General features: G+C 38.3%; 1 protein-coding gene across 2 annotated transcripts in view; it reads right to left on the reverse strand.

The window, feature by feature from the left end:
• Positions 1-23,659, reverse strand: part of unc5a (unc-5 netrin receptor A) — a 301,205-nt gene extending 277,546 nt beyond the window's left edge. Inside the window, exon 1 of one of the 2 annotated variants that reach the window (XM_069898684.1) lies at positions 23,496-23,659. In XM_069898684.1, the coding sequence (XP_069754785.1) occupies positions 23,496-23,589 (94 nt within the window). In that variant the 5' untranslated portion in view covers positions 23,590-23,659. Of the gene's footprint in view, positions 1-23,480 lie in introns of both variants that reach the window. The other variant, XM_069898683.1, reaches the window with a different exon arrangement.
• Positions 23,660-25,207: the final 1,548 nt, after the last annotated feature.

Here is a 25,207-nt window from a genome sequence, read left to right on the forward strand (position 1 = left end):
GAGTATATCTCCCAAGATGGAGACGGAGAGATCAACAAAGGGAAGACTGTTGCAAGAGATGGACCAAGTGAATTTGAGGTTGGGGGTGAAAGTTAGCAGCAAAGTGAATAAATTTGATGAGCTCATCATGATTGCAGGAGGCAGCACCAATTATGGTTGTTGATGTAGGAGAGGAAGAGTTCAGAAGTCTTGCCTGTGTAGGCTTGGAGCATGGATTGCGACACAGTCAACAAAAAGACAGACGTAGCTGAGACTCATGGCTATCATTTCAACTTTATTTTTTTGGAGGGGGAGAGAAATCAGATGAGCCAAAGGAGAAGTTATAAAGTGTGAGAACAAGTTCAGCTAGCTGGAGTAGGGGGAATGGTTGGATCTGTTGTTGAGAGAAACAAAGGGCTTTAAGATTTTCATAATGGGAGAATGAAGGTATATAGAGATTGGATGTTCAGTGAAAATGAGGCACCCGAGTTCAGGGAATGTGAAGTGATGGAGGGCATGTGAATCATCACAGATGTAGGTGGGGAGGGACTAGACCAGGGGGTCAAAATGGAGTTGAGGTAAGAGGATACCAGTTCCACAGGACAACTAAATTAGAGATGGAACCAGGCAGTGCAGGGTTAGGAAACAAAGGCTGTGGGAGGGAGATGACCAGAAGTGATAAGGTCACTAATGATGTGTGAGACACTGGCTTGATGCTGCTTGGTGGGGAAAAGCCTTTGTTCAATTCCACAGATACGGACTGTGCATAGTCTTCAAATTAACCATTCTTCAACAAAATTGTGATTCCAAGTTTCTGTTGCACTGTTCACATTATGCAATTACTTGTCGGAGCAGAATACTTCTTCTCACTTCCTGGAGATCTTTCCACAAAAGTCACTTTTTGATGTTGATAAGTATTTTGCTTTTGATTTGAGATACAAAATATGGCACCCAATATGGCAGCTGATCAGTATTATAGGATTACCCAAGTGCCAAAAGTAATTTCTCCTTGCAAAATCTCATTAAGCTCTCCATGGTCAATAGGAAATAAACTGCAAGAATTGATTATTGTTGATAAACATAGTGATCCCCATTAATTGCTCCTTTGTTTTCTGGGGTTTAAATGGCAAATTTCACAAAGTCCAGTTTAGCAATGATTGCACCATTAAATTTGAATGTAGGCTATTTTTGAAATTGATCACCATATTTAAATTGGAACAAACAGCAGACAACTAATATGCTGGTTGGTATGCTAGAGCAGGCCTCTGGACTCAAATTTATTGTTGATCATCATCCTCAACTCCATCCTCACCACAACTAAATTTAGATGCGGTACTACATTAAAATTTCTCTCTCATTTGAATGAAAATGTGCTCAAATTTTGGAAACAATGCAAATAAATTGTGTTGGTTCATTCAGAAGTAAGCCAGTTTCTTTTAGATTTTTTTCTAAATAGTAATTTGATACAAGACATCAAAGCGCAATTAGCCTATAAATCCTTTCCACAACTAGGTTTTCCTCATCTTACATATGGATCTAATCGACATTGACTTTCATGGTCAGTCGATAACTGTCATATTTATCCTGCTGTTTTCGGAACGTACAGATGATTCCAAACTCTTTTTCCAACTAGTAATTCTCCTCATTTCCTCCAATCAGTGAATAAATAAAATCAAAATATTTCTTCAGAATCAAAGTCTCTAATGAAATGTATGGTCTGTGGTGCACTGTTAGCCAGAATCAGACACACACACACACACACACACAAAGGTAAAGACTGTACAACAGGCTTTAATCAACAAAGACTTCCACAGAGCCAGGCTGGCTCTGAGTGAGGCCTCAGGAGGCCGGTGCAGGCTTATATCCTGGAGAGTGATTGACACCCATCCGGGTGGGGCTTGATTCATTCAGGCTGACTGATTGACAGCTGGCCAGGTGTTGTCCTGTCCCCTTATTGCAATGAGGTTGCCCCCTGCAGTAGGTCAGTGGTGTACCATCACAAGTAAGAAAAAATGTCAATAAGCTGGCAAGGAAGAATCATCTCAACTGAAAGCAATCATTATTGTTAACATTCATACCTACAATTTATTTTTTGTCTGTCAGGTTTATTTAATACAATTGTAATACATTCATGCCAATAACACCAGTCAATTTTTCAATTTTTTTTTGATGAACAGCTGCAGAAATATTTCTGCTCTGCTGCAGATTGCAGGTCTACTTAGCTTTTAGTATTAGATGTTCAATGGCAAATGATTTTTAAAAATTAAAAGGGTAAAAAAAAAACATCAATTAAGAGTGATTTAGCTGCAAGAAAAGTCAAATTTTAAGGCAGAACTCAAAATGTGTTGTGAGCACCAAATGGATATAGCAGTCAAGATACAGGTGGACGAGAAAGGCTCTAAATATAGATAGGACAAGCTCATGAAGAATTTGGTTCTTGAAAAATCAATCAACCACTTGAAGGTTCCAAACTGAACAGCTCTCTCCCCCTGAAAAAAATTAAAAACAAAATAGCCTTTGTCCTTAAATTTGGGGGAATCATAGAATTTAATCCCATTCTTATATTTAAGTAAACAGTGATCTGCATAATGCTTGGGACAAAGACATGTATTTTTCCCTTTATTTGCCCATTCTCCACAATTTTAAATTTGTAATCCAACAATTCATGTGATTAAAGGTTATTTGTGCACATTTTGGTTTGACCATGTAGAAATCGCAAGACTTTTTATACATAGTCCCCTCATTTCAGGGCACCATAATATTTGAGACATAGCAATGGTATATACTGTATATTAAAGAAGTCATGTTTATTCTTTGTTACATATCCCTTACATGCAATGACTGCTTGAAGTCTATAATTCATAGACCTTGGCAGGTGCTGAGCATCTTCTCTGGTGATGCTCTGCCAGATCTCTATATGGAAGGCATGCTCAGTTGGATTGAGATTGGGTGACCGAGTTGGCAATTCAAGAATTTTTCAGTTTTTAGCTTTGAAAATCTCCTTGGTTGCTTTGGCAACAAGTTTGGGATCATTGTCTTGCTATAAGATGAAGCTGTCAAATGTGTTAGGAGGTATTTGCTTGAAATTGAACAGATGTTTCTATACAATGCAGAATTCATTTTGCTACTCCCAACAGCAGTTAAACCATCAATGAAGAAAAGTGCATCAGTGCCTGTGGCAGCCATACATGCCCAGGCCATCACATCCACAATATGTTTCACAGAAGAGGTAGATCTTGGGCAGTTCCTTTACACTTTGCTCTTGCCATCACTCTGATACAGGTTAATGTTGGTCTCATCTGGCTATAAGCCCTTTTTCCAGAATTTTGCAGGCTCACATACTTTGTGGCAAACTGTAATGAGGCTGTCCTGTTTCTGTGGCTAACTAGTGGCTTGCATCTATTTCTGTTCATGAAGTCTTCTGCAGACAGTAGTCATTGACACGTCAGCTCCTACCTCTTGGAGGTGTTTCTGATCTGTTGGATAGCCATTTGGGGAATTTTTCCTTCATTATGATGAAAATTCTTCTGCCATCAGCAGTGGAGGTCTTCCTTGGAATACCAGTCCTAAATGATTACTGAGCCCACCAACATGCTCTTTCTTTTTTTAATTTTTTTTAAAATTTTTCACATTATGAACCATACTAACCAAAATACACACAAACATTTCCCTCTTGAATATACAGTGTCATTTTCTCCCCTTTTTCCCCCCTCCCTTCCCTCCCTCCTTCACCCCCCACCCCCCCCCCCCCCCCATTCAACATACAATTTAAGAAATAACATCACAGTATTCGAACAAATTTGGGAACCGTACGTGGAACACAACAGAGAAGTCCTACCGCGGACCTCCACCGCCTAAATTGACAGATGGAGAAGAAGACGAAATGAACTGACCTAGTATGTAAAAGTAGAAGATACAAATTTCTTGTTTATTTTCATTGTGTGATGACATTGTTTAATGGGTTTAATGCATCATATAGGTTGAACGTTGAATGATGGTGTTTCAAACAGTTGATTTCGGTAATAAGGTTTGTGAAATGCCTTAGTGTCTTAATCTGTTTTTTCAGCCTCATAATGGCTTCTTTGACTTACATTGGCACAACTCTGGTCCTCATATTGAAAAATGGCAGCTGCAGATGTCAAAGGTGATCAAAAACTTAGAAGTAAGACTGGCTCTCTTCTACCTGCACCAATGAAGCAATTAAACATACCTGAGTAACGACAAACACCTGTGAAGCCAAAGGTCTCAAAAAGGTACCCTGAAATGGGGGAACTATGTACAAAAAAATTGCTGTAATTTCGACATGGTCAAAATATATACAAATAACCTTTCAATGAAATCTGGAATGTGAACTTTAATCACATGTGAATTGTTTGATTACAAATTTAAAACTGGAGCACAGGGTCAAATAAAGGAAAAAAATCTGAATAACCTTAGGTGATGCTTTAGGGTAGCATTGAGTGGGGGTAGAAATGTCAGAAGTGACAGCTTTAATTAGAGATTTTTAAAAAAACAAGGCTCGGTCAGCCTTCCCTGGTGAATACTAAAAGATCATAGCTTTGAAGAACAATATTTTCACCACGTCCTGTTCAAGTGCAAGCATTTCTTTATTAATGGCAGGCAGTAACACAAGCCACCCGCAAACAAAAATGTTACTGTCTTCCAAATCTGAGGGGTTGGCAAAATGGTCAGCAATTATGCACGAAAGAAAAAAAAAATGCACAACAGGAGGTGAAAAAAGGAATGGATGATATGAAGTTATTTTTATTGGGCTAAACAGTATTATCTCAACTTGAACTGTTTATGTCAGAAAGCAGAACTCATTCACAACTGGACAACACAAGAAACAGATAGGAAATCATAAAAGAAAAAAAAATACCCAATGCAAGGAAAAACTAATTGAATTAGTTTTGCTACAGAAACAAAAAAAAACAGAATTAGGGGAGAGTAAATGTGCAAATCTACTGTGATCTCATCATATTCTGCAAAATTTATAGTGCTAGAAACAGGGTAGAAGTAGAACAGATATCGCACTTAGTACTTTGTTCCGTCTGATACTGTAGGGAACAGAAATATCCAAAGACCCTGTTGAAAAATACTGCTTCCCTTGAAATATCACTTGGATATGTCCCAAAATGGGCTCACTTTATCCCTGATGTCGATGCAGTGCCATTACACCTTTGAGGTGCATGTTAAACTGCCTACAAGTTCAACCAGATTCTTAGTCTGCAATTTGGAACATTAATATCCAAAAATCTCAAAAACTAACCTACTGTTCATAAACCACAAATCACTTCCATTAAAATTCCAATTTCACTAAACTGCAGTTCAGAGTTCAATGATGCAATAAATGTATTATAAAAATACAAGATTTAATTAATTTCTGACTTCCCGTGCCCTGATCATTCCAACTGAACGGATTTAGATGTTTGCCATATCACGCTTTTCAGTCTAATTTGCACAAAAGGCAGTTTATATTTGCAACTATGCAATTGTAGATGCCATTATGATGGGAGAAAAAGATTGCTGATAGCAAAATAATGAGATAAAGTATTAGAACGAAATAAGAGAATTAATGGAAATTATTTTGTTCAGATTCACCTCCAATCTTTGGAAATGCATTCTCAATATTCAAGGAAGTCCATGTTTATATCCCGATTCATTTTTAAAAAAACTTGTGAAAACAGTGACATATGTACAAGAATTTCGACACCACAACTTTTTCCATATGGGGAAACAGTCTCTATTAATTCATTGGACATTATTTCCATTTTGCTGACAGCCAAACATATTGGTTATGTAATATCCCAACGAATGTACAGATGCAAAATTCATGTCACTACATTGCTTCTTAAATATCCACATTAAATTTGGAGTCACCCATCCTTCCTATTATGTGGAACCAAAGAGACACATTCACAGCTCATTTTAATAGCAACATTTATGCAATTTGAGTAACATATAAAGATGTTCTAAAGTGCTTCACAGGAGTGTTTTTAATGAAAATTGACACCAAACTATATCATTTCTTCACCATACAATAGACCTTTTTGAAAGAATGAGCTGAATGAACTCTACGATAGGGGTACCAAAACATTCAGGGATCAGTTGGCATCTTGGCAGCAGGAGGCACAATGCCACCACTTGATAAATTAACTTTGGGAATTAATAAGAAACCCAAATTAAAGGGCTGAAGATGACTGACAGGATAGCTTTGGAATCAAGGATGAAAAATCTGAGTGAGATGATTGTCAACAAGGAGATAGTTGTTTAACAACATGTGGTGATGGACTAAAAAGGTTTTTGGCAAGCACTAGTAGCCTCCAAGGGCATCCACATTTGCAGCAGAGACTACAATCAGGAATTTGGTTGCTCATTGGGCAAGAGGAATTGACATCTATTCCAATCAAGAACCCTCAACATGGCTGGCACCAAACTCCCAGTTGGATGTGCCAACACATGGGAGCAACATTTCTCTAAAAGCAAAAGAGCCATTGACTAAGTCACAATTGGAATGAATCGACTACAAATTAGAACTAATTCTATAACAAATGATAAATATTTTGATGAATAACTTCACAGCAGGTAACTGCACAGCTTCAGTCTGATAGACAGAAAAAGGCACACTAAAAGTGAATTAGTTATTGCAGTATATTTAATATGCTCAGAATGCATCAGGTTGTGCATCTACATTTATAGATGCAACGATAGCATCATTGAATCCCCATCAGAGTATTTATTCAGTCACAATCACCTCCATTTTTGGACAATGATGTACAATATTTTTCCCTCAATCAATATTTTCCTTTCCAATAGTCATTGCCATTTTGATTTTTTTTCTCCCCCATGTACAAAGAACCGTTAATTATTTGACAAGCCAATCCAACAATATTACAACAGATGTACTCATTACTATAACTTGGATATAAGGAATTGGCACAAATATAAATGTTTAAAGAACCTAATTTACATATTAATTAGTATTCCAACTTCTAAATGGCCATTCCAAACTAATTACATCTTTGAAAAAATCTGGAATTGAGTGGGGCCTTGACAATATCTTTTTCACTTGCAGAGGTAGATTCAATTCTCCTCATTAATTTAATCATAGCCCCTGATATACAAGGTCACAGCTGCTAATTAGTAACCTGCATTGAAGATATTTTGCTTGATAAGCACACTTATTATTTCGATTAGCACCAGCTGTTTATCATCAATCACAGTTTTAGCAAGCTGTATGAGCAACTGTTTCCATCACAAGTAATTACAATCTCTTCCGCACCCGCACCCCCCCCCCCCAAAAAAACATCGAGATGCTGGTTGCTATACAGTTTCTTCAAATAAAATCAATTCAACTTTCTATCCATGGAGTTTTACTGCTAATGTATTACCATTTGGCTATGTGCAGAAAAATAAAAATTCTATCTTGCTGAAGTAATAAACTGGTATATAGATACTTTGGAAATCTCACAAATAACATAATTCACACAAACTTGAAATTAGTCAGGCCACATCAAGTCATCGACATGACTGAAAATAGATTGGATGTTCATTCATGTATATTAAAGGATTGTTAGCATTATAAAAGATAACGGACTAGCAAATGAAAATCAGAAAATTTAAACACCAAACCTTATTAGTTTACATCTTTGGCTGTGTAATAAAATCAGCTGTGCAAGTGCCTCAGAATTCATCGCATTCACAATTCCTTTCTTGTCTTGTAGTAGCAGAGAATATGCAATATTACACAAAATTGCCTTCTGCCTGACAAAGAGTCACCATTAGAGCCTCTAAATTTCTCTCCTACTTTGAGAAGCAAAAGAGAAGTCCCTTCAGAGACATTGAGTGTCTATGGATTTGCCTCCAGGCCTCCCACAGCCACCAATTCAAACCATTAGCAACCCAAACTCCAGGTCTCAACCTTTGACATGAAAAAGAAGCCTTCAGGAACACGATTTCCCTCAGCACCTTCTCAAATCCTGGTTCTGATACCTGATTACCATGAGCCAATCTCCAGCAGGCTGCAGCCTATGCAAGTCCCTCGACAGCAAGTCACGAAATGCTCACAGACTGTGTGGGTCCTTCAGCTGCTGAGCCCCTCACTGGTGCGCCACAGTAGTCGTTTCCTCTGCTGGTTCCCCAGAGCCTACAGCACCTTGTGACCAGAGATTCAGTGTTGCCAGAGCTCACCGGAGCACCACTCTGGTACCTCATAGGGCTGCTTCAGAGCCACAGCAGCACATCGCGGTGGCACTCCCCCTACCTTGCTGAGTGCTATTCTCTATTCTGGACATGCCTGTTTTTTCCATGATGACTGGTCGTCCTACTTGGTAGTCTTACAGTTCGCTGATAATTATACAGCACTAAGTACAATATGGTGGCTACCAAGACCAGGTCTCGCAAGACCTCATCGTCATTTTGGTGACCTCCAGCACCTACAAAATGAACACTGCACCCCCACGCGTGACCACTGCTGAGCATCTTGGTCGCAGGATTTTAAAATAAAACCATGTCAGCTCCTTTAACAGGTCATTAAAAGCCTGGAGTGTTCAGCATTAAGACAGGGCAGTTGAACCCTTTAAAGCAGCATTGTGTCTCCGCTCTCCTGGATCCACAGTAGCGGCAGCGTTGCCATTACAACAGCTCTGGCAATGCTGCCATTTTTTTCCAGTATCATGTTCATAATATACAGAAATGACCTGGAAGAGAATTGAGAGAGCAGTGTATCTAAGTTTACTGATGACACTTGCAATGACACTAATTTACCACAGCTTACAAAAAAAATACACTCACTCGTTTAATTCAGCACATCATGAAGTCGACTTTCTTGATATTATTCACTAGACGCAACATTGCATTCTTCAACTCCCCAAACACCACCCAGCTAAACTCCTCTGACCATCTCATTGGCTCACAGCTACACAGGTGATCCTGTCACTCTCGCTCCCCTCCTACGAAATCTGAGATTCAGCACCCACATACTGGCACTTAACACACCTGCACGTTGCATCGCTTACATCATTGACGGCAGCTGGCACTGCTCCTGATGCAACCATGACACACTAAATTGAGTGGGAAAGCAAATTGTGCAAAGGATTGGGGGGGGAGGATAAAGAGAGGGGCAAGGGTCTAACAGATGAACCACGCAGTTGGTAAATGTGAGGTTATCAACTTTGGAAGGAAACATGGAATATCAGAGTATTATTTAAATAGCAACTGATTGCAACATGGCTGCTGTCCAGAAGGACTTGGGGTGCTTGTGCATGAATCACAAAAGGTTGGCTTGCAGATGCAGCAGAGCAGCGGTAAATGGAATGTTGGCCTTCATTGGTAGAGGGATTGAGTTTAGAAGCAGGGAAGTTATGCTGCAACTGTGTAAGGTACTTGTGAGGTCACATCTGGAGCACTGTGTGGAGTTCAACTTGAGGAAGGAGGTACCAGGTTTGGAGTGGTTCAGAGGACGTTAACCAGTTCGATTCCAGAGATTAGAATGTTAGCCTATGAGGAGAGATCCAGCTGTCTGGAACTGTACTCATTTGAAATTAGAAGAATGAGAGGGGATTATAGAAAAAATATATTTAAGAAAATGTTGGTTAGATTTTTACATAGTAGGGGAATTAAAAGATATGTGCAAAAGACAGGTAGGTAGATGTTGAGCCGATCAACAAACCAGCCATGATCTCATTGAATGGCAGAGCAGGCTTGATGAGCCAGATGGTCTACTCCTGCTCCTATTTCTTATGTCCTTGTGTTCCAAGTATTCTGCATAGTAGTAGCTGTGCATTCTGCTTTGTGAAATTCCATTTATTGACTTCAAAAGAAGCAAATTTCCAAAGCACAACAACATACAGTTGCTCATGAATACCCTATTTAATCCCATTAGCCAACTATGAAATTTTAAGGATATCATAAGTAGAAAACGCATTATACTGAAATTAATATAGTACTTAATTTATTAGTATTGATGGTACATGGACAAGGATTAGCTTTTTTAAAAAATCGACAAAATAACGTTTTAAAATATTATACGATGAATTATGAAACTCATGCAGAGTTATGTTAAAATTTTGATAACTTGCCTTTCACCAAACCATTGATGGTCTTATTATGGAATTCTTTAGTTAATTGGCAAGAAATTTTCTCAGCACTGTATGAAAATGGCATGGTCCACATACTGGTGACTATTATGAGGTCAGATGAGGTCTTCTGATTTAATTATACTCAATAGGTTCACGTTCCACTCAGACTGCAGCAGCAACAAGAAAGAAGGCTATAGAATGAATCCGAGAACATGGAATGACATGTCATCCCTCTTCATTAAGTTAATGTTAATATTAAAAAAATCAATGTATTATAAAAAAAATGCTCAGATCTTGGTGTGAACAAGCTGCATCTTAGGTTGAATCTTTTAGATTAGCCTCACTTAAGGCATTTATTGGATCACTTTGTCCATACTTGACATATAATTTTTTTTTAAATTTAGACATACAGCACGGTAACAGGCCAGTTTGGCCCACGAGCCAATGCCACCCATTTACACCCAATTAACCTACGCCCCCAGTATGTTTCAAATGGTGGGAGGAAATTCGAGTCCATGGGGAAAACCCATCCAGACACTGGAAGGACGTACAAATTCCTTACAGACAGCATGGGATTCGAACCCAGGTCCCGATCGCTTGCATTGTAAAGATGTTCAACTAACCACTATGCCAACCATGCCAGCCTGTAATGAAACCCCAAATTTCTACTCAAAGATTTGAGAAATTTTCAATTGAAGCCTGTGATGCGCGTCGAAAGAACCAAAGACTTGTTGATTGAAAACCAAGGCTTTTATTAACTAAAAGAATGGAGCATATCACAAGGAGGTCGACCAGTCCAGAATGACCTGATCTGGCTAGGAGCAATCCTTTAAGACCTGCCAGTAGGTGTGGCTACGCTCTCAGCCAATCACAGTCATCCTACACTTCTTTGGCTTGGCTTCACGGACGAAGATTTATGGAGGGGTATGTCCACGTCTGCTGCAGGCTCGTTGGTGACTGACAAGTCCGATGCAGGACAGGCAGGCACGGTTGCAGCGGTTGCAAGGGAAAATTGGTTGGTTGGGGTTGGGTGTTGGGTTTTTCCTCCTTTGTCTTTTGTCAGTGAGGTGGGCTCTGCGGTCTTCTTCAAAGGAGGTTGCTGCCTGCCGAACTGTGAGGCGCCAAGATGGCCCTTTGCAGAGCCATACGCATCTTATTCATTGAGGCAATGTGGGAAGTGGAAGGCTAGCAATTATTCACTAAAGTGTTGCCTTCTGGAATCACTGGATTTATATCCAATGAAGATACTTATTTGGAATATGTTATTCAAAGGCCCTCACCCAACTGTAACATGGTTATTTGCAAAATACATTGCAGCCCTGATGCACTGGAGATTTTACCATGGTAGGAATTTCACAGCTTAATTGCATCTTCCTTTACAACTCTGATCTCATGAGTTTACCCTTACAGACACACCCTTTCAGTTCATTTGATGTTAGCAAATAATGCGTGCAAGCTGCAAGATTGAAAGGGAGTGGCAGAGTCCTCACACTGATACAGCTTATTGTGCATACATGCAGGATCTTCGTCATACAAAGAACACAAAAGGCAGGATGGTAAGACAATGAGCACTTACAATTAACACCTTCCATATGAAATGTTTCATTCCAATGTGAATGCCAACCACTTGCACTGAAACATGAAAGTTTTCCTCTTTGCTGATTGAGTTTTTTTTCCTCCTATTGGTGAGACAAATAGGAAGAATCCCAAGACAATGATAACTCTGGCTTTAGGTACAGAGCAAGTGTTTGCCTGCAACCTCTGGAAACCATGAGTACAAGTGCCTGCACAACTCTCAAAGTCAAATTCAGTGTCATTCTGATGCACATTAACCTTGCTCTAGACCAGCCTGTCCCGCATCACGAGCCTGCAGCTGACGTGGACTTTTACCCCCCTCCATAAATCTTCGTCCGCGAAGCCAAGCCAAAGAAGACCAGCACAGACTATTTCCATTGAAACACACCACATCTAACATTTTCTGCTCATTATTCTTATAGATGTGGACAGCATTACCTTTTAGCTTTGTTACCAAGTTTTAACTAAATGCAGAGTTCGTCATTATACAAGGTGCACAGATGCACTGAAATTCTTACTTGTCAACCTCAAATGGATGGTCAAGTTACAGCAACAGTAGTATAAATTACAAGACAGATAAATACAAAAATGACAGAGAAATAAAGATGTATAGTTTAGTTTCAGTTTGTCCAAGAACATGGCATTTCAATAGTGCAGAGAGATCTTTTTGTGGTCCCAGAGTGGTTTATGGTTAGGTAGCATGGAGTAATTCAAGAGACTGATAGCTCTTGGAGGAAAAGGTTCTTGAACCTTGATCCAGCCATAACAACATCTTCAAAATTCTGCACCACTCTCCAATGCAATTGTTATGTCCAGTAATGTATCTAATTTTTAAAAAAGTGCTAGAGGAACTAATCCGATCAAATATTGTGCATAATTTTAGCATAATCTTTCTCTTACATTTTGTGCTTTGATTAATGGAGATTTTAAAAAAATTGTTTTTAACCTGCTCTATTCCCTTTAAGGATCTGTGGGGATACTCTGCAAGGTTTTTCTACTGCCTGCCCCAAATGCATTACCTCTTATTCTGTGGATTAAATTTCATTGCAACAGCACCCAAAGCCCACATCAACTGATGTAAAAAAAAGATCAAATTTAATCTCAGTGCTTTCAGCAACATTTCAAAAGGTGTACTTGAAAAGTGTGCAAAGGTCCTCATATCTGCCCCCATGGTCTGCACGCATCCATGGAAGTAAACTTGAACCCTGACCAGACATCAATTGAATTGCACATTATCATACCATCTACGGCTCTGAGAGCCTGTCGCCATTAATATTTGATCACTCAGCTGTGAATGTGAAACAGTTTGTTGGTACTTCATCTGTAATATTTTAACAATTCTCTCTGAAGGTGCTAACATTCTTGTATCTTGATATACATTCATTTAACACTGAGCTAAATAAAAGAAAATTAGAAATTATTTATTAATTGCACTAAATCAGTGAGTGTTTTCATTTGTCAACTGAATTTTGATAGTTCTCTTTTTCAATTAAAAAAACCCAAACAATCAGTTCAATTGCAGCAACACATTAGTTATCAAGACAACGCATATAATTTGCTAATGTACAATGTTAGGATAACTTATTTCACAAGGGAAATGACACATTTCACAAAACTACAAAGTAATATCAATTCTTAGACCAAATCCACACGTATTTGTCTGGTAGAGAATAGTAATTTTTGTGGCTGCACATTCCACACAGAAACTAATCAATTTCAAAAGTTGATAGACCGTGCAGCAGCTTTCTCAGGATGGAGGAAAGGATAATTATTATTTTGACGTATAGCAATTTTTGCATCTGAAATACACAATAATGCTGACACAAAACAACATATTTTGTAACACATTCATGACAAATTCTGAATCTGTTTTTCTATGTGATATAAAAGTTAGAGAAAATGTATTTGCCAATTAAATCTGTTTAGATGTCACAAGTAGTTTATTATCGCCACCAGTACATCAGAGGGCACAAGAATGAATGTTAGAGCAAAAGCAGTATGAACATCATAATAAGAGTTGCTTGAAAATTCCACTGTGAGGAAAGATGCAAAAGATGTGTTAGAAAAATGGAGAGAATTGGGAAGAAATGTATTGAGCTAAGCAAAAATTGAAAAAGCAGAAATGCAATAATCAAGTCTTATTGAGAAATGAACGGAGAAAAAAAAAAGGTCTGAGAGTCTTCCTGGTGAAGAATTGGGGTAGAGCAGCACCTCAGATATAGTTTTATGCATGGAAAAGGAGGAGGAGAGTGGTAGGTGGAGAAGTCCTGTGCCTGCACAAATTTTAGCACAGCAATAAAATGGCTGCAATGCTGTTACAGGGCCAGCGACTGGGTCCAGGTTTCAAATCCTCCACTGTCTGTAAGGAGTTTGTACGTTCTCCCCATGTCTTTGTGTGTTTTCCCCAGGCGCTCCAGTTTCCTCCCACTACTCAAAACTTACCGGACGTAGAGGTTAATTGGATGTAATTGGCTGGCACAGTCTTGTGGGCCAAAATGGCCTGTTACCATGCTGTATGTCTAAATTTTAAAAAATAGCAAGAGCAAATCAAATGCAATTGATGAAGTGTGGTTAAGTTTGCAGTCAGTAGTGGGCAAGAAAACTGTCAAGTTTGAATAAAAAAATTAGAAGGCGATACATTTTAATGTAATCGTAGAAAGGGAAAGGGTGTGCAATCATGTTGTTGTATTGCAAATAGAGGCTGGGAGCATGTCCTGTATTTAAACACAATTGAGATACTAATGTAGAAAGAGGGGAGCTTGCTGGAATCACAAATACCAGCTGAGTTGGGTTGGAGCAAGACTGAAATGCATGGCTGTGAAATAAATTTGCAAATATTGATGGACATAAAGCGATTGGATGGAGGAAGAAAAAGGGTACCAGCCAAACTGCAAATGTAAGCGAGTTGGCTTTAAACAAGGAAAGTAATGGATTCAAACAGAAAATAAAATGTCACCATCTCATCAGGCACAAGAATTAAGCCTGTTCCCTCAAGATCTCCTCTCATATTTACATGGAAGAGATCTTTGGATGTTAAATTACAACCACCTTCTACCTTTGGAAAACAATTCTTCTGGCATCAGGACTATCCTAGTCACTTGATAGATACAGAATTTAAAATAGTTGTCATCAGGAGAATGCAACTTTTCATATTAAACTGCACTGTTGTGTCAATGAAGCATGGAATATGTAAGGTTCTGCATCCAAAATAGTTCAGGTTCAGTTTTTAAAGATTTGGAATGATGACTTTGAAAACAAACTGGCGGAAATTAGCAAGCTGGCAACGAGTGACCTTGAAAGAGACTGAAGGCAGGTATAAAAAAAAATGAAATAATTTTAAATGGTGATTTTGTTTTGAAGAAAAAATATTAAAAATATCGTTTAAAAATAATAAAAAGTGTTTCATTACCCATAGAACACTCTCTTTGGCTTGGCTTCGCGGACGAAGATTTATGGAGGGGGTAAAAAGTCCACGTCAGCTGCAGGTTCGTTTGTGGCTGACAAGTCCGATGCGGGACAGGCAGACACGGTTGCAGCGGTTGCAGGGGAAAATTGGTTGGTTGGGGTTGGGTGTTGGGTTTTTCCTCCTTTGCCTTTTGTCAGTGACCTCACTGACATAGAACACTACAGCACAGAAAACAGGCCTTTTGGCCTTTCTAGTATGTGTTGAATTATCATTCTGCCGAGTCTCACTGACCTCCACCCAGTCCATAGCCCTCTATACCTCTCCCATCAATGCACCCACCCACAATATCAATTGAAGGAGACTTATCAATGATTGTGTCATTGAATACGAAAGATAGCTGGTTGAACACTTTTTTTTTCCCCCATTTGTAGACTGTTATTGCTTGGCTCCAATGTAAAAAAAAATTACTTGCTAACATTTTCTTGCCTGCATGCAAGCCTGTCCAATTCTTTTCTGATTTTTAAAAGGAATTCAACATCATTAAACATCTCCATTTCTGACCTTGTGATTAGCAGCTGTGATGTCCAGAGATGCAATGATCAAATTTTTGACTGCCACAACCATCTTCCTTTGAGAGATTTATGATCCTCAATAACAGTAGCACTGATCTTTTGATATCTATAATCTTTAATTTTACCAAGGAACAGTGTCACTCTCAACTTGCCCCCAGAACTCAAGGTTTGGTCCTTGTTTGGACTAGGCCCTAATTGAGTTCTGTAGCCGAGTGGCATTGGAGAAACCCAACTTCAATAAGCAGGTTATTGGCCAGTTGGTGCGACTGGGCAGCACCATCGATGACCGCTTTAATTACTTTCATGATGGCAGATTGAACATTTTAATTGGGAATGTTCTCATTTTTGTGAACAGGAAGTAACTAAGCTATTTCCACATACTCTGACAGATGCCTAATGATGTAACTGTATTGAAACAGAAACACAGCTAGTGCTGGAGCACATTTCACAAGTACAGCTGGCCTCAGAGGTTTTTCTGCACTCCGTGCTCAGTTTCTTGATATCACACAGAATTAATCAAATTTCCTGCAGACTGATTTTAATGATCTTTATAAGTAGCAGATGAGGATCATTCATTCAACATTTCTGATTGACAGAAATCATTATGCTTTTTTTTTCCATGGTGTTGAAGCTCCACTCTGAAATCTTGCTTCAATTTTATACATCTCCTTATGTAGGAGGGAACAGTACACTCTTTGATGTTATCGCCTTGAGCCTCCAGCTGCAGAAATCTTTGGTTTCTTATGATGTTAAGGATGATGCAGAGACTTAATGACCTTTGAACCATTTGCAAAGGAGTTAGATTTATCTTGGCTTACAGAATAAGATTTCATGATATTGTTTGTAGTGGAACAGGCCTCCAAGCATCTGTTGTCAACGCCTTAGTTTGGTCATAATTTTAACACACATCAAGTTTTGAGACAAGAGCCACACAACTAAATAGGACATGACAAAGGTAGAAATTTCTGGATGTCTGACATTTGCAGAAGACAAACTGCAACACATTCTTGTTTTCATTTTGATCAAACAATGATGTGCACACCTCCATGCACCTGCCATTCTGTAGTACAGAGTAGTACCCATTCCTTCCGACCCATTTTCTATCAAAAAGCATTTAAAAAAAATATACAGCAAAATAGAAGTAGATTCCAGCCATTGAAATCAGTGCTGCTCAATTTCACCCAATTAACTTATGTTAATTGTATGTTTTGGAACATAGGAGGAAGCCCATGCAGGTCACAGGGAGAACATAAACTCGTTACAGACAGCACTGGATTCAAGGCCAAGTCACTGGCATTGTAATAACACTGCACTAACCCTTCACTAAGGCCTGTATATTGCTGACTGGAAAAATCAATTTCATTGGTACAGATAGGGCTGTCCTTCTTGGAAAGTCTGCTGTAATATTTGAAATATTTTCCCAATGACCTCTGAGGTGTAGCTTGCTCGAGAAACAATGATCAGAAAACTCGAGTCTTTTTTAAAAATTTCATTTAATTGTTTGGATCATTACAGGAAAGAAATACATAAAACATTAATATAAATTAGTTTTGACTATGCAAAAATATGGATTAGAAGTAGGAGCAAATGGCAGCAAGTGCAGGCCACTTATCTCTTCATTATATGCATCCAATTCACAAGCTTGCTCCAGTGTTGCAAATTGGAATGTAACCTCAACTCTTCATTCCATCTACCCCAGCAATTCTACCCCAGCAATTCTTCGCCTCTTTGCTCATCACAAATCTATTCGCCTTAAAAATGTTCAAGAACTTGACTTCCATTTCCACTTGAAGGAAAGGCTCACAAAGGTTAGAGAAATAATTTTGATTTATTGGTCTTGAGTAGTGATCATTCATTTTTTAAGATAGCAAGCACTATATCTGGATTCTTGCACACATCCTCTTTACATGGATCATATCAAAACCAGAATTTTGCATGTTCCTGTCAAGCCATTCATCAATTCTAGATTCCAGCAAGTACAAGATGAGCCTATCCAACCTTATTAGAGAACCCAGCTATTCCATATAAACCTCCTCTGAAAAGTTTCCAACTATAAACATCCTTCCTTTTTAAAAAAAAAACAAAATTATGTTGGTTTGACAAGTGTCCCATATAAGTAGAACCTTTACCTTTGTATTCAATTCACCTCATAACATTCTCAGATTTCCTAATTATTTGTTCAGTACCATCTGTATATGTCCTGGTTCACTCAAATGCCACTGCGTATCAAAATTCTTATTTAAATATCCAGAAAAAACAATCTGGTGAAGAAAACAAATGTTATCTAATGTTCTATTTTATTCTTTCTTTATTAATCTGGGTTTAATATTTAAAAAGATAACAATTTTAGGAAAAATTGACATGTATTTGTCCACTCTCAAGACCATATATATATATTGGACTGTGCTTCTCTTTGCCCTCTCCGCATCTCAAATTTTCTAATTCTGTGTCAGAAGCAAACTTATCAACCGTACTTTTCAAGCTTTCATCCAAACCATTTATAGAAACTGTAGGAAATAATACCCCAACACCAACCGCTGGGGAACACTAATCAATAAATCAGGCCTAGCAGAAAAGGCAATACGATTTTCTATCGGCCAGATAATTGTCTAATCGTAAGCTTGTGTTTTCCTCAAAATCCTTTGATGTGAGAAAATGTCTTCTGCAAATCTTTGTACAAGACTTGTCTGTTTCTCCACAGCACAATTTACTTTGTCAAACATTTCCAATATATTGAGCAAAAATGATTTTTTTTCTTCAAAACCATACTGACTTTTCCATTTTTTTTCCTTGTGTTCAAGTCTTCAATAATAGCTTCTAACATTGTCCCCTAATACATGCTAAACTAAAATTTCCTGCTTTCTGTTTTCCTCTATTTTATAATAAATGAGTTGCATTTGTACTTTGAAAGATATGGATTCTGAACCTCATTGCCAGCCAGCTGTGACTAACCTATTGTTAAGTTATTGAAAAAGACTTATAAACACCAAATCCATTAGTTATTCATCTTTAAAAATACATTCAAAAATCTCTGAACCCCAAATGTTCCTGTTTAAATCATGGAGACTCCTTAAGGTGCCAAATTAAGGGCTATTATCAGCAAGGTCCATTTGCGAATAACTCTTCAAGTTCAAGTTCATTTATCATCTGATTTTACCAGCACGACCCGATCGAAAAGTGTCCACAGTGCAAAATAATGCAAACAAATATGAACAATTTTGTTTTGGCACGATTTATCTCTAAATTAGTGTAAATGTTGAATAATCTTGACCTGTGGTTAAAGCTATATGATTTACATTTTTGGTTTGCAATGGCATAGTTATGCAGAAAATAACCATACAATTCAATCAAGATAAAGCTGCAGCCTGAACCATCTGACGTTAGGTCATAGAATAAATCTTTTTTTTTTCTGGTACATGGTACAATTGGAGACTTCTTTTAAAAAAAATATCAAAGATAACTACAAATAGGTTTCCAATCACTGATGACATCCCGTGTTAAACTACATACAAGACAATAGCCTTTAATCCCACTTTAACATGACATGCAACTTGACTTTCTCTATGTGCAAGATAAGTGAGATCAATAAGATTATAACATTTATCCAAACTAAATCTTTGACTTTTTTTTCTTTTTCATATTTGGTTGCATCATCTCAAAATATGTGATATGTTTAATAATGTCACCAATAGCTGATACAGAGTACAAAATTTTTCCCAGCAGGGATCAAAATAATCTTCTCAGTATGCAACTGGTAAACTCTCTACCTCACTTCAGTTGCAGAATTTCTTGGAAACCTTTCATTTACAAATGATTTAAAAACCTTCTGGAACAAATTATTAAGTTTGCAATTCAAACTCCTAGCATTACCTTTAGATTCTGTTGGGAGAATATTTGGTATACAGAAAAAAGTACTAATCAATTTCATACTGCCAGCCTTTCCAATCTGTTACTTCCAGCTATCAGAAGTCCCTTTCACATTGACACCTTGTCCTTGTAATTGAAGGCCAATCTACCGGTTAAGGGTCCAATATGAAAGCACTTTAATCGACACATAGGCATCATCAGATACATATGTATCGGAGATAGGTAATATTTTCCTGGCATCTCATGAAGTCTGCATTCTGATAAGCCCAGTGTGAAAGTGACAGTGTATCCTAGGATAAAGTAGTGACATGTTGATTACATTTTCACGCGAGTGCAGAAACATGAAGGAAAAAAGATTAAAAAGGTATAAACTTTGCCGACCTATATAAACCTTTATAAATGTCTAAAGGACTGTAGGGAAAGTCAGAGTGGGACAGAGAGATGGTGGATAATGCCATCCCAGAATTCTGTGCAGCAGAGAAACCCCTCAATGAGCTCTCCATGCGTACAGCCTGTTCCCTGCTGCATGGAATTCTGGAAGGGCAGGTCTGCCATCACTCTTTTCCATGGTCTTCACAAATTGTGTGCTATTGCCATTAGGACTTTCCTATGGTGTTTATAAATTGTGTGGCTAGAGCGAGATACTACAAATATATTGGTATGTTCAGCACAGGTTTTGACTTTCTCATTTTAATTCATAGCTCAATACAAATATAACTGCTATTGGTAACAATAGCTGATAGAAAAGAGAATACAGGAAATTCTTGATAAACTCAGCTGGTCAGGCAATGTCAGTAGAGAAAGGAAAATTAAGTCTCATGTCTACTATTTCCTATCAGAATTTTTTTTAAAGTAGCTTGAAATTCAACATGCAATTGTATCTCATGTTTCCCCTATTCTGATCCTGTTCAAATTTGGTAGTGCCATTCTTTTATAAAATATCTCTAAATGGTAGTGATTTTTAAGCATGCATTCAGCTATGTGCTTTAATTAAAAATATTTCATCTAGACAGACATGAGCATAGTTTGTGTTGGATGTTTTAAAATTTTTAAACCAACCAATGTGCTTCGTGAACAATTTTAGTTTCTTTAAAATATCTCAAATAGACAAAGCTTTTCTGAACAGGAGCATCACATGAAAGGATTCATCAATGTATATCAAAGGAAAAACAATGAGCATAATTTTTAAATAAATATATTACCAGAATGGGTTCAAGATCCACATCAATGCAACAGCCAAGAAAGCAAACTAGTGTCTCTACTTTCTCAGAAGCCAGAGGAGATTTGGCACCATTTAAGCACCTGACATTAATGATGTATCCAAATGACTTGTTTATAAAAGTAGGTGGGTGGGTTCATAATTTACAGATGATACAAAGATTGGCAGAGTTGTAGAAAGGGAGGGGGGGAGAGGGAGGGAGAATTCTGTTCTACAGTTCAGCAGCAGCTGGGCCTGGAACACGACAAGCTGACAAGCTTGTGGAAAAACCCCAATTTGAAGATGGGTTCTGAGTTCAGACTGGTCAAAGCCATTGGGGTTCATACAAGAGGAGATGGGTGGCTGTATAATGTTTCACTTGAAATAAGGGAAACAAAAAGTAACTCTATGATGACCTGAAAGAAAGTGGTTATAATCCGGAAATCCCTGTTGAGGCAAGTTTCTTTGGCAAGACACTGAAGTGGCTGATCAGAAGGGATCAGTTGTAGGTGTCCAATGAGCAACAAATCTCTCTCTGAAAACAGACAAAAACCTTCCTGAGCAGAAACCATATACCTTGCAAGCATCAAAGCCTGGTGAAATTCATAAATGTTAAATTCTGTGCACAGTATAAGAATTGCCTGCAACAGTGAACTTGGAGGATTGAGAAGCGAGATTGGACTGTGAATCAAAGAACTTACTCACACATTATATACACATGAGCTTAGGATTAGAAAGAGTTAAGTTAAATAGTAATGTTAAGGTTTGATCCTATTTTCATGTTTAAAGATAATTAAAAGCAACTTTTATTTAAGTAACCATTTGTCTTGGTGAATTTCTATTGCTGCTGGGTTTTGGGGTCCTCTGGGCTCGTAATACACTCCAGTCATACTCTTTTCTCATCAGGAAAAATATTCACACATTGAGATAATGCACCACCAGATTCAAGGACAGTTTCTTTCATGCTTATATCAGACTCCTGAGTGAACCCCCAAAAAACAAGAATCTGTTGTCTTTGCTCCATATCAATAACCTCTCTGAATGTCTGTACTTTGTATAGCGTCTTTCTTGTTGGACCAAATAAAAGGTCTATATTTGTCTCCTCAAAAAACAACTTCGCTGTTTTAATGCATACAACAATATATTTGGACTTATTGGTGATACAAATCCCAGCCTCTTAAGTTGTGAAAAACATCAGCTACTCACTTTTTTTGCTCAGTTTCTCGTCCTTCCCACGTGACAATAAGTTTGTATTCATTTTACTTTTGTGATGGCATTCCAGAATGGACTCTGTAATATCATTTTGAGTGGACTGGCACATTGTTGGTAATATGGCATGGTTTAGTGGAACATTATTACAGTGCCAGTAACCAGGGTTAGAACTGGCAGTGCCTGTAAGGAGTTTGTACATTCCTCATGTCTACATGGGTTGTTGGTTAATTGGGATATTTGGGCAGTATGAGCTCGTGGGCCAGAAGGGCCTGTGTATTTAAATTTAAAGTTCATTAAACTCATCTTGATGAAACATCAAGCTTGGCCCTATACAAAATAGGGAAATTATTAATTTGATGACAACATTGCAAATCATTTGTGATAGTACAGGATACTATCACCAATGTATACATTTACATATAGTAGTAGTGATTGGCTGAGAGCTGTAGCCACGCCCACTGGCAGGTCATAAAAGGGTGCTGCTAACCAGACCCAGGTTCGTCTGGACTGGTCGACCTCAATGTACTACACTCCAGTCTTTTGTTAATAAAAGCCTTTGTTTCAAGTCAACAAGTGTTTGAGTCATTCCACATGCTACATCCTTACACCACACCACCACCCCCCCACCCCACAAAATATGTTGCTTGTCCACCTGGAATTTTTGGTCCATCTGTGGCACATCATGGATTTTGGACAAATCATCAATTTATTTTCAAATCCATGTTTAAAGATATTCCAAAGTTAAAGGAATGGAGAAATATGGATGGATGAAAAATATTTCATTCTAACTTTGAATTTGTATAAGGATCAGGTTGCTTTTATGGTAACATAATAATACATAAAAATTTAATATACATGAGACTTCAACTTTTGTCAGCCATGAAGCAAAGAGTTACCATGAGCATTGCCCAGCACCCCTGGCAATAAGAGAAAAAAAAAACAAAAGAGTATCCGTTCAGAGACACTATGTGTCCGTGGATTCACCTCCAACACTCTTGCAGCCACACAGCTTCCTGTTCAAACCATTGGCAACTCAAGCTCCAAGTCAAAACCTCCAATACTATCAGGAAGCCTCAACACCCGGGTCCCTTCGGGAGTCCTTCTCGCCCTCTCGAATCCCAGCTGCATTACCTAATTTCCACAAGCCAGTTCCAGCAGTCCGTAGCCTGTGTGGGTCATTTGAGTACGTCGCCAACACCCTGTGCGGGTCCTTCAGCTGCTGAGCCCCTCATTGGCTGCTGTCATGGATACCTTCCTGTAAAGGCATCTCTCGTGCTTCTTCTCAACATGGGGTATTCACCTAGTTTACGGCATCCTGTACTGGTCTTCTGAGTCCCCAGACTCTGCAACATCATCCCCCCGCCCCCCACCTCGCCACATGGTATGCTGCCCAGCATAGGCACAGTCCTCAGAGGTTGCAGGATTTTTAAAATTCCATCACAAAGCCTGCACAGAGTTGTTGGTATAACAACTAGGCAGTAGGACCTTGCTGAGCAGTGGCTACGTCTCTGCTTCCCAACAATCTCAGGAAATTCAGAGCAACAAAACCAGATACCGGTACATCCACCATTTTCTTCTCCAAACAACCTTACCTGCATCAGACTCACAATCAAGTTCTTGTACAATGGCTGTTCTTTTAGTTCCATTTTTTTTTTTTAAATTGCTGTTTATTCGTCTCCAAACTTTTTTCATCATCCACATGCAAAATCAACGCTCTTTTCACACATGGACTAGCAAAATCTGCAGTTACAAATCAATATCAGCACGATTTAAACTATATTCATCATCCGACGACCATTTCCAGCACGTTTTCTATCGCCTACCTCATTATTCAGCAACATCGACATTGCCAAAACTTGCACCACCAACATCCTGGGAGTCACAATTGCATATTAACTGATGAATGACTAAAGAAAAATTACGTCTTCAAGATGTCAGTGGTTTCTTGCAATGCAGCGAATGACACATTTCACAATGTTCCACAAAGGACTGGGAGAGATGAATAGTCCTTGAGCAAGAAATAGTAGGACCAGAATAATGCAGTACAAGAAGCTGCGAGTTTGGGAGGCAGAGATCCATTAGTTTCAAATTCACAATAATGGTGCAATTATACTGCAGTAATTATTTCACTGGTACTAGCTGATGGGAAGGATATTAAATAAATTTACAGGAAAATACAAGGCTGCACAAAAACCAGAGGGTTGCAATAATGGGGTACTTCAACCATCCTAATATTGATGTGTCAGTATAAAGGGGAAAAGGGATGTGAGGAAGTAATGCTGGACTTGATTTTGAGGAACAGATGTTGGGGAAAATGAAGAAGTATCAAAGAGGACCATTTGGAAAACTGCCATTGTAATATTTTATGATTTAGAGATAATTGGCAAGGATTTTTTAAAAACTATTAGAAATGAGCCAATTTTAATGAGACAAGAACAGACCTGACCTGTATATGTTGGAATGAAAGGATGCAGGCAAGAGAAAATAATTGAACAGCAAAAGCTGCCTTTGATGGTCCAAATATATTCCCAAGGGAAACGTAAACCACAGAAATACACCAAAACAGGTCCAGAATAAGGTAAGAATGAAAACACATACCAGCTTGGTAGAAAGTTATAAGAGGAAGCAAAAAGAGTAGAAGACTTGTGACAAGTATAAATATTGAGGTTTAGGAATGAAGTTACAACTCAAAATAACACATAGACAGACTTTACACTACAGTCAAAAATCAAATGATGTGAATCACAATTCACAAATTCAGCAGACATAAACCACACCCATAGAATAGACACTCAAGAGATGCCATCACTGGCAACTGGAGCAAAAAAAGAATTGCCAGTCTCTCCAGCGTTAGTTTGCTTTTAAAACACCAATGCAGAAACAAAAGGAAACCGAACTTCAGTTGTATTCACCATCATGAACAATGTTTGAATACGGATACATTCAACACTTTGACATTAATCTATATTCTGTGAATATATCCATCTTCATTATTTTCAGCCAGATGGCTTTTATTTTTGCTTCTCTCCAAGCAGCTTAAGGCTCATATTTCACAGCGACTTGTATGTTTTACATTGCTGGTATCCTTTTTCCTCATATGTTAACCCGCCTTCTGATCCAAAATGTACTTGTGTGGTTGTCAAGTCTTGTCTATATACATGTACACATCTGCTTTCTGCAGTTCCCTTTACCATCTGTCTCAATAGCCTTCTACTGCTGTTGATATTTGGATAAGCACAGCCCATTTAGATTAGATAGATTAGATTCAATTTTATTGTCATTGTGCCAGTAAAATACAAAGCCAATGAAATACAATTAC

The sequence above is a fragment of the Narcine bancroftii genome, chromosome 9, assembly GCF_036971445.1.
Source record: "Narcine bancroftii isolate sNarBan1 chromosome 9, sNarBan1.hap1, whole genome shotgun sequence".
NCBI lineage: Eukaryota > Metazoa > Chordata > Chondrichthyes > Torpediniformes > Narcinidae > Narcine > Narcine bancroftii.